Source organism: Phocoena phocoena, chromosome 3 (genome assembly GCF_963924675.1).
Source record: "Phocoena phocoena chromosome 3, mPhoPho1.1, whole genome shotgun sequence".
Lineage (NCBI taxonomy): Eukaryota > Metazoa > Chordata > Mammalia > Artiodactyla > Phocoenidae > Phocoena > Phocoena phocoena.
The window spans coordinates 5,210,995-5,220,816 of record NC_089221.1 but is presented as its reverse complement, the minus strand read 5'-3'; the positions used below and the strand labels follow the sequence as shown (position 1 = coordinate 5,220,816).

Genomic DNA, 9,822 nt, shown 5'->3' with positions numbered 1-9,822 from the left:
AAGTTAACTGCCGTTAAGCTGGGAGGGAGGTATTTTATCTAACATGTCTGTGTATTCAGAGCAGAACAGAGGCTTTCCCCGTCCCTTCAGCCCACCACATCAATTGGAGTTCCTGATTCGGTAAGTCTGACAAATCACATACCTTCTCTGGGTTCCCATTTCTGGCTGCAGTTAGGAGAGGCTTTGGAGATCATCAAGAAAAGGGGCTTCCTCATTTTGCCTAAGACTCTAGGAACTGAAAAGGATGAATGATGGATACTATGATATTCAGTAGAAAAGGAAATTACTGTGGCTTGAGGGATCCAGGTAGGCTACTGCAGGAGCAAACGTCAGTTACTCCTAGAAGAATGGGCATAAACGTTTCTTAAGCACAAGAGTGGTCAAAATGGAATTTTAGTAACATCAATCAACAGCAGTTTACAAAAAGCTCTGTGAAGTAGGGGAGGTTATTCTTCGCAGATAGGGAAACCCCATAGGGCACTGTTTTATTAGAGTTGGCACGAGGGGCTGCGGACCTGACCTAGGAAGGTGGCTGGAATTAGGGAAGCAAGAGCTGAGGGGACATTGTTAGAAGGAAGAGTTAGAGTTGGTGGGTGCTAATTACATACCAGAAGAAAGAAGTCGGGGTGCCAGAGCTGACCTCAAGGATTCCAACTGAGGGACAAGGAGACTGTCCTTATCAGGTCCTTCATGAAAACTTGAGGGTTTTCAGGTACGTGGGTATTTGTGAAGACGTTGCCTTATATGGCACATGGAGGGCACCGAGACCTCTGGTGGGAGGTGGCAGCAGTTAGCACTAGAAGCCTCAGTTGTGACACTAGACCTAAGGTCACCGTATGTTGTTGTCCTCGCTGCTAATTCACCCCTTTGGGGATGGCAAATCACTACTGGAAAAGTGATGGGTCTGAAGCCCAGCTTGAGCTGCCTTTCAGGGTCAGGGCAAAGGCTGAGTGGCTCCAAAAGGGAGAGGCCAGCTTCCGGAGGAGCAGGTAGGAAGCCTGCTGTACCCTGCACAGCGGCTCGCTGGTGTGGAATAAGAAGCTGACCAAGCCCTTTGTCCACAAGCGGTTGTACCTGCCTGTAAAGAAGCGGAGGAAGTGAAGGTCTCCGAGATCTTAAAGATGGCTCATGTCAGGGGGGCAGGATATCAGGTGTCTTTTCCCCTTTCTTCATTACATTTTTTTCTTTATTGTTGCAATTATTTACCATAAGTACCTGTAATTTGAATACTCGGGAAAAAAAAGTCCTTTTCATCATGGGTCAAGCCACTCTTTCCAAGTACTGCCCGCTGTGCTTCAGCCTTACCGGCGTTATCGCCTCTAACTAACCTCGTGTAGCTGTCGGGTCTCATTATCCTGATTTTATGGAAGGGCTCAGAGGCTCGGGAACTTGCCTAGGGCCAGTGAAGGCAGAGCCGGATCCCACAGGTCCCCATCGCGGGCTCTTTGTGGCCCTCAGAGCACGCGTGCGAGTCCTGAGGACCAACACCTGCCGTGCCCCGCTCACCTGGGCCGCTTAGGGCTACTGGGGCCAGGCTGAGCTGACGTCCGCCTCGCCCCACGCTCAAACCCCGCCCCCGATCCAGGCCCCGCCCCAGACACCGCCTCAGGGTCCACACCACGCCCCGGTGGCCCGCCCCGCCCCGCGCCGCCCCGCCCCACCATCCAGGCCCCGCTCCCCGCCCCCAGAGGAAACGGAAGTGGTGGCGGGCCCCGGCGGAAGCCAGAGGTGGCGGGCCCCGGCGGAAGTCAGAGGCGCCGGGGCAGGATCGAGCACGCGGAGGTGTGGCCGGTTGGGCGATGGCCGAGAAGTTCGACCACCTGGAGGAGCACCTGGAGAAGTTTGTGGAGAACATCCGGCAGCTCGGCATCATCGTCAGCGACTTCCAGCCCAGCAGCCAGGCCGGGCTCAACCAGAAGCTGTGAGTGGCGGCCGAGTCCGCCGGCGTGTCCCCGGCGCCAGCGGGGTGGCGTCTGTCTGCCTGGAAGCCGGGATAGGGAGCCTGGAGCCGGCTGAGAGCCGCCTCCTCTCCCCGCCTTGCTCAGGGCCGGGCCCTCCCGGGCCCTCCCGGTCCAGGCTGTGCGCAGGCGGGTTGGCCGCTGCCGCCTGTTGCAGGCCCGCCTCCTTCCCGCTTTGCCGCGCTGGGACCTTGTCTTGGGGCCGCGTTTGGACACGTTATCAGTCTCTGTTTCTGGGGCTATCAGGGGGAGGCGTGCTTCTGAATCTGAGTCTTGCCCTACGCACGTAGGACTCTCTCCCCGTCGGCCGGGGGTTCCGCCTCTGCCCCCCGAAGGGAGGCAGGCTTCACGCGGCAGTGCGGTGAAATGGGCCCCGGGAAGGTGAGGGCTCAGAAACCGCTTGATGCCTAGGCCCGAAGGGAGGAATCGGATGATGGTGGGCGGTGGTGGGTTGCGACGGGCCACAGAACGTGTATGAAGTGATTTTTTGGGCAGCAGCCTTGTGCTGGCCGCGGTGCCCGGCCCTAGGGTGAACAAAAGGCAGATACAAATCGGATGCTCCGGAGAAGGGCTCACAGCTGTACGGAGGGCACAAGCACCAACCTGTTTGCAAGCCCGCCTTGCGTACCCTGTGCTGCGGGACCAGCCGGCTGATCTAGGAAGGCTCCCGCGGGGAGCTGAAGTTAGACTAGGCAGCCGCGGCTTGCTTTCCCTCAGGCTTTGAGGATGGATTCTTGAACTGGAGTCGCCCACCCCGGGCGTTGTCTGACACCGCACACAAAATCCCCGCCACCTCAGGGTGAATGTTTTGAGAGAAGGCTCGTAGTTTTCATCAGATTCTCAAAGGCTCCTGCCCTTATTCCTATTGGTTCTTGCCCCCCAGTATTGGCAATTCCTTGTTTAAAAAGACGATCAGGAGATAGGTGAGCATATGATAGAACGCCAAAACTTTCCGGAATTCTGTAGCTAATCAAAGAGCTGAGAGCCACATGTAACCTGTGCTTGGGCAAGGAACACGCGTGTGGATCCCTGGTCGGCCAGATGTGGGTGGTGCTCAGTGCCGTCGTCCCAATTAACCTAACGTCCCATTTTTGCTTTTTCCCTCAGGAATTTTATTGTTACTGGCTTACAGGATATCGATAAATGCAGACAGCAACTTCATGATATTACTGTCCCTTTAGAAGTTTTTGAGTAAGTAACGTTCTTGATATTCTAATTATTGTTTAGTTTTGCTGTAATCATTTCCTCAACTACCAGTATATAAGTGTCTGCTATGTGGCAGGCATGGTCTGGGTGCTTCGTATATGTTAGGGAAGAAAACAGACAAAAATCCCCGCCGTCATGGAGCTTATGTTCTAATGGGATTAAACCATTAAAAAAAAAAAAAAAATCTCAGGGACTTATCTGGTGGCGCAGTGGCTGAGAATCCAGCTGCCAAGGCAGGGGACATGGGTTCGAGCCCTGGTCCGGGAAGATACCACATGCCGCGGAGCAACCTAAGCCTGTGTGCCACAACTACTGAGCCTGCGCTGTAGAGCCTGTGCGCCACAACTACTGAGCCTGTGCTCTAGAGCCCACATGCCACAACTACTGAGCCAACATGCCTAGAGCCCATGCTCCGCAACAAGAGAAGCCACCGCAATGAGAACCCCGAGCACCGCAACAAAGAGTAACCCCCGCTCGCCGCAACTAGAGAAAGCCCGTGCGCAGCAACGAAGACCCAATGCAGCCAAAAATAAATAAATTAATTAAAAAACAACAACTCAGTATTGTATTGTTTAAGAAGAGTTACATGTGAATAAAGGCTTTTTAAATATGTGAAGAACATCCTAGGCTCTTAAAATCTTGCTTATATTAAAGGACAACCACATGAATTCCTTTTTTTTCTTGAGAATGAAAAAGTCTTATGCAGCTATGTTATAAATTTAAAAAAATTAAAGCCAGAAACAACCCGAGAAGTACGAATTTGGTCTGGTATCCCCCAGACTGCCCTGACGGTGCTGGTTCTAGGAGATGATAATATCTGCTCTGTTGAAAAAAAAAAGTTCTTAGGCCAGGTATGTTGGTAAGTCTTTTTACCGTTTTCTGTGAGAGAGTTACCTGCACCTGGGCACAGTCCTGGCCTAGAGATGCCTCTAGGAAATAAACTCTTTAGGTTTTATCCATCCAGGTTTTATCACACTGATTTCACAGGTGAAAGAACCAGTAAGTAACTGTAGTGGCTGTTTAGCTAGTCAGTGTCAGAGCTGAGACTAAAATTCTGGACTTTAAAAAAAAAATTTTATTGAAGTATAGTTGATTTACAGTGTTGTGTTAATTTCTGCTGTATGGCAAAGTGATTCGGCTATACATATATATATTCTTTTCCATTATGGTTTATCACAGGATATTGAATATAGTTCCCTGTGCTACACAGTAGGACCTTGTTGGTCCATCCTATATTAGCGTCTGCTAACCCCAAACTCTCACTCCATCCCTCTCCCACCCCCCTTCCCCTTGGCAACCAAAAATCTGTTCTCTATGTTTGTGAGTCTGTTTCTGTTTCATAGATATGTTCATTTGTGTCGTGTTTTAGATTCCACATATAAGTGATAGCTTGTGATATTCGTCTTTCTGACTTCACTTAGTATGACAATCTGTAGGTCCATCCATGTTGCTGTAAGTGGCATTATTTCATTCTTTTTTATGGCTGAGTAATATTCCATTGTGTATATATACACACACCACATCTTCTTTATCCATTCATCTGTGGATGGACACTTAGGTTGTTTCCGTGTCTTGGCTATTGTAAATAGTGTTGCTGTGAACATAGGGGTGCATGTATCTTTTTGAATTATAGTTTTGTCTGTGTATATGCCCAGGAGTGGGATTGCTGGATCATATGACAGCTCTAATTTTAGTTTCAGATCCTGGACTTGTGTTGACCAGGGCCAATTCTCTGGGCCAAGCAGCCTCCGTCCTGGAGCTGGCTTGGAACAGCAAGAGTATTCTGGGGCTTTTTGCAGTAAAACTGCAAATGTAAATCACTACAGTTCCTTGAATAGTAAAAGGAAAAGTTACCTTTTTATATCCCCAAAGGTCAGAGATGAAAGTCCCAGTTACAGCACAGCTCGGCAGCTGGCCACCAAGTCAGGACACATAGGCTGCAGTTTTCCCAGTCTCAACTCTGTCCTCACCTGCTGGCCGAGGTGTCACATGTTCCCAGGTGGGAGCGAAGGTCTGTCCTGTGCGTGTGTTGCAGCTCTAGACTCCTGCTCGTGAAGTGTGGCAAGGTGGAGGCTGATTTCCTTTCCTTAAGTGTCCTCATTAGAGCCATTCTGGTCACGAGTATGTGGGATGAGTATGTTGACAGATGCCAAGGAACTACTCCTGGCTTCTGAAGTGGAGCAAATGAGAGGAAGACAGATGGGGAAGACCACTGAAGAGGCGGGGGCAGTGAGGCCTCGGCCAGCACAGCCGGAGCCGGTGGGTGCAGGGACAGCAGAGACCCACGTGGAGACTTGGGATGGGGTGGCCTCTCAGCGCCCAGCAAGCAGCAGATCTGAGCTGTCGGTCAGATCTGGCTTACATCTGTCTACATCAGTCTGTGCCGATGTAGAAGGGTCTCCAGGCCTCTTCTCAGGCACGCTGACTGCGTCTGGAGCAGAGACACCAACGTAAACCTCGGCCCTTCTGCCGGGTGCTTAGGGTTGGCGAGTTGGCAGAAGTGGGAGTCAACCCTCGTGTCTTCAAAGAAGAGCCCGATCCAAATGACATCACTGTTGAAAGGGGTTGTTTATTTAGGACATTTGGGCCTGTTGAGGTTTTTTCCCCCCCAGAAATGGATGGATTTTGCTTTAGGATTTAACCAGAATGTTGCTTTTTTCATTCCATCGTTTCAAATACATCACAATAAAATGGGATTTCTAAAACTTTTGATTTATTAGTATTTCTCTATCTGTCATAATTAAAAGCCAGTTTTTATGCCATTAACAGCAACCTAACAGTGTCTTTAATCTGAAGTGATAATTTTTTTTAACTGAAGCATAAAAATGCATAAATCAGACTTAGTGTAGCGGTGGTGGTTTTTGTTTCTTTGTAATGAGTAATTCAGTTTAGCTGGATGATGTGAAGGTCTTCAAGGTGCAGAAGTAGGCAGGTGGCCTTCCGCAGGTAGAATGTGGATATTCATCTAGGCAGTACACTTAATGAAATCTTTGGGATGATGAAGACGTTTTGGGGACACGTGTTGAAAATTTCACAGAACGGTTTTATGCTGCTAAGAAATAAGTGGAGAGAATCTGTCTCTGTTAAATTTAAGTGACTTAGGTATTTTTAGGAAAGTAGTGTATCATTCCCCCCTCTCTCCAGTTGGTAAACTAATCTCAGGACAGGCAAAGCCAGCGCTCTCGTGCTCGCTGCTCTCCCCTCACTGATCCTGCAGCCCCGAGGCGGCTCTACAGAGGATGGGGTGGGCCTGCTGGGTTGCATCTCGGTGGGCTCCCTGTATTGCTCAGCCCTGAAGCTCTGGCCCACGCTTAGTTCTCTCTCGTCAAGAGCTGCCTGACCTTACAGGTTGTTGTGAGGATAAAAAGGTGTGGTTGGCCATGAAACCTTTCGAAAAACATAAGTGCTAAACCTGTGAACTGGTATGACTGTGAAGCTTGCTTGGTTTATAAGTGATCGTTAACTTGATTTCATGAGTCATTCATATTAGAAGTAATATGAGTGCAAGTCATCTATACTTGTATAACCGAAGGAATCCTAATTCATCTGGTTCTTGGACACAGCTTCTAAACAGGGCCATGTGAGGTTACAGATCGCTACCTTTGTTTTTTCCCCATAAGAAAACTGTGAGAGGAGGTATCAGCCATGAATGTTAATTGACATGTTTCATGTTTCCAGATACATAGATCAAGGTCGAAATCCCCAACTCTATACCAAAGAGTGCCTGGAGAGGGCTCTGGCTAAAAATGAACAAGTTAAAGGCAAGATTGACACAATGAAGGTAAGGTTCTTGTCAACAGAAGATAATGTCAGAACATCAAGGAATGCTCACAGAGCAAATTTGGCTCATAGACTTTGTAAAACTTCAGCTACTTGACAACATTACACAGCTGAGATTTCTGAAATGCGTAATAGGTAATAAAATTAAATAGTAGCAAGCCCTGTAGTAGCATAATAAATGTAGCGATGTGGCTAGCCTCCCTTTTATGGAAGTCTGGGTTAATTTTTGTGGTGTTAGTTGTTGTTGGCTAACGTGCTTGTTTCTGTTTTTACGATTTTAGTATCTCCAGGTTGCCCTTTGGTGCTTTCTGAGTCCTTCTGTTGGGCCTTTTTCTGTAACTGTGGGTCTTTGGTTTAGAGGATTGCCAAATCCTCCTTGACTTCTCTTTCTCTGGTGGTCATCTCCAGCTTCAGACTCCAGACCCCTTTGTACCGTATACCCTATTCTCCACAGAGACCCTGCTCTTTGTTTCTTGGTTTTGATGGGATCGAGAAAACTGCATCTTGAACATGGTATATGGAGTGTTTTCTTACCTACGTTGACTCTCGTGTGGCCGGGAGCGGGGTGTGTGTGTGGGGGGGGGGGGGGTTTCCTTTAGGTGGGTGGTGCCACGCCTTCCTGTTGGCCTCAGACAGGGAGCCCTCCTGCCTCTCCCCCTGCCCCCAACAGCGCTGGCCTCATTTGCGTTTCTGGAATTCACCAGCCTGTCTCCTTGTCTCCTTCCTGTCCATTCCCCTGCCGTCTCCTCTGCTGGGACTCCTGCACATCCTCTGCCCACTGCCTGTCCTCCCTGGTCATCTCCTCCGAGAGGCCTTGCGGACCAGCCTTGGCTGATAAGGATCGGCCCTTCTGTCTCTGTCCTGTGTCCCCTGCTGCAGCCTAAGGTCCAGCATGCAAGGGGCACGAGTGTTGTGTTCCCTCTGCTGCCCAGGGGCACAGGTGCCTGCTCGGTGTCTGCTGTTCGTGGGGACGGCCACGCGGAGGGCGCGCTGGCGAGGAGAGGGGCCGGCACAGAGGTGGTGGCAGGACTGCCGTGAGAGGCCCGTCTCCCGCTGCCTGGACTGCAGGGATCTGTGCTGATCTCAGGTGGCCTGCCCTGGAGGTGGCTTTGCTGTGAGGGTTAGTGTGGTGCCCCCGGCCTCATTTCTGCTTTGCCAGCTTGGGATTGAGTTGCTCTTGAACTGAGTATCACCTCTGGGGCACGATAGCGCTTTGGTGGAGAGCCAGCTGGGGTCCTTTGGGCCGGTGTGGGCGAGCCGGATCGTCCAGCTCAGGGGACAACAGGCAGAAAGAGCCCCGCCCTTCCCCGTAAGAGCCTGGAGATGGCCTGTCGGCGGTGACACTAGCGACCGTGCTATTTGTTCAGTTTGTACCCCTTTCTGTTGCCTCTTGGTGTCATTTCCTCTCATGAGATTGTGAACGTCTCACGGTGCAGTTTGTATGCCTGGTGGGTCGAGTGATTAAAGTTGCATGAGTTCTGTCTTAAATGCTTTCTGTAGGGTTGGCATGTAGCCTCCTTTAAGGATGTGTTCCTGACCTATGTAAGGACCATCTCTCTGTTTATATCTGCCATGCTGCTTTTCTGTACAGCTTATAAGAAAGGGTTTTGAGATGCTGGCAGATATTTAGCTGCTTTTAAGATTGGATTAAAACAAACGTTATGCTGATACGAAGGCTCAAGGAGCGTGGTATTTGGAGAAGACAGGTTTCTAGGTGCTCTGAAAGCTTTGATCGAGAGCTGTTTGCACACATGGGTTTGATGTGGTTTGAATTAATAATTGCTTAATTATTACGTGAAGACTCCTGTTACACTTGCTCTAATCATTTCCACCTGAGTGGCTGGCTTCGTGCGAGAGGGCTCCTTGTTATTTGAGGCAGGAGGGAAGAAGTAGTCTTTGAATGAACATTCGTCTTTCAGGTAGTTCTCCATGTACCTGATGTACCTGCAGCATAGTTGCAAGCAGTTTCCTGCTGCGGTTTGGCAGGTGTGGCATCCAGGGAGATGAGCAGGCAGTGCAGGGAAAGCCCAGTTTCTCTTTTGAGTTTGAGGCTCTGGTGAGGCGTCGTCTTTAACTTGGGTGATGGGTCACATGCAAAAACATCTTGACCGTGTATATTTTTCTTCTTAGAAATTTAAAAGCCTGTTGATTCAAGAACTCTCTAAAGTATTTCCTGAGGACATGGCCAAGTACCGGAGCGTCCGGGGGGAAGACCATCCTCCTTCCTAACTCCCTCCTCCGTCTGTCTGAAGGTCCTCCCAGCCCTGCACGAGTGGCCGTGACCTTCAGGCAGCCTTGACTGAGCAGCAGCGATGCTGTTTCCTGGGCCCATCCTCCCGCCACCTTGTCCTCGTCCTGGCCTCTGGGGACGGCAGGGCCTGGAGGGCGTGTGGGGCTGTGCCGCCAGCTGCGCCCTCTCCCTGACGTGCTCTGCTTGGTCCTCTAGCTCTCAGGGGACTGGTGATCACACAACTTTGAGTGCGATGTGTATGATTCTCCATGGCCAAATAGTCTTGGAAATATTAAATATGAAAGGTAAAGTAAAAGTTTAAAAAAATTCTACCTAATAGTTTTCTTTTAATATACTCTTTCTGTTCTTTTTCTTTCTTTTTTTCTTTTATCGTGTCAAAGAAAGCTAAACAAAAAAACAGAAGGAAAACTTGGTTTAATATAAGTACTTTAAATTCGTTTTGTATTTTATATTTTTAAGTATAGTGCATAAAGAATGTGTTCAATGGAACTGTGTTTCCATAGATTTCAGTTCGTCTAATATAATAAAGTCTTTAAGTACTTACAAGACTTGTTCCATGTAATTATTTCTGTAACGTTTTCATAGTATAGTATCTTGTATCTCGTAAACAATTGTCACTTCCCTAAA

General features: G+C 49.2%; 1 protein-coding gene across 1 annotated transcript; it reads left to right on the top strand.

Moving 5' to 3' along the window:
• The first annotated feature begins 1,749 nt into the window (after positions 1-1,749).
• Positions 1,750-9,173, top strand: MED10 (mediator complex subunit 10). The gene is made up of 4 exons (XM_065875165.1): positions 1,750-1,921; positions 3,066-3,149; positions 6,843-6,945; positions 9,075-9,173. The coding sequence occupies exons 1-4, from the start codon at positions 1,800-1,802 to the stop codon at positions 9,171-9,173; spliced, it is 408 nt and encodes a 135-aa protein (XP_065731237.1). The 5' UTR covers positions 1,750-1,799.
• Positions 9,174-9,822: the final 649 nt, after the last annotated feature.

Bases quoted from the DNA above. Each gene is read 5' to 3' on its own strand.
- MED10 (XM_065875165.1), top strand. From the start codon at position 1,800: ATGGCCGAGAAGTTCGACCACCTGGAGGAGCACCTGGAGAAGTTTGTG. The intron at 3,150-6,842 runs GTAAGTAACGTT...TCATGTTTCCAG, and splicing joins GTCCCTTTAGAAGTTTTTGA to ATACATAGATCAAGGTCGAA. The intron at 6,946-9,074 runs GTAAGGTTCTTG...TTTTCTTCTTAG, and splicing joins GCAAGATTGACACAATGAAG to AAATTTAAAAGCCTGTTGAT.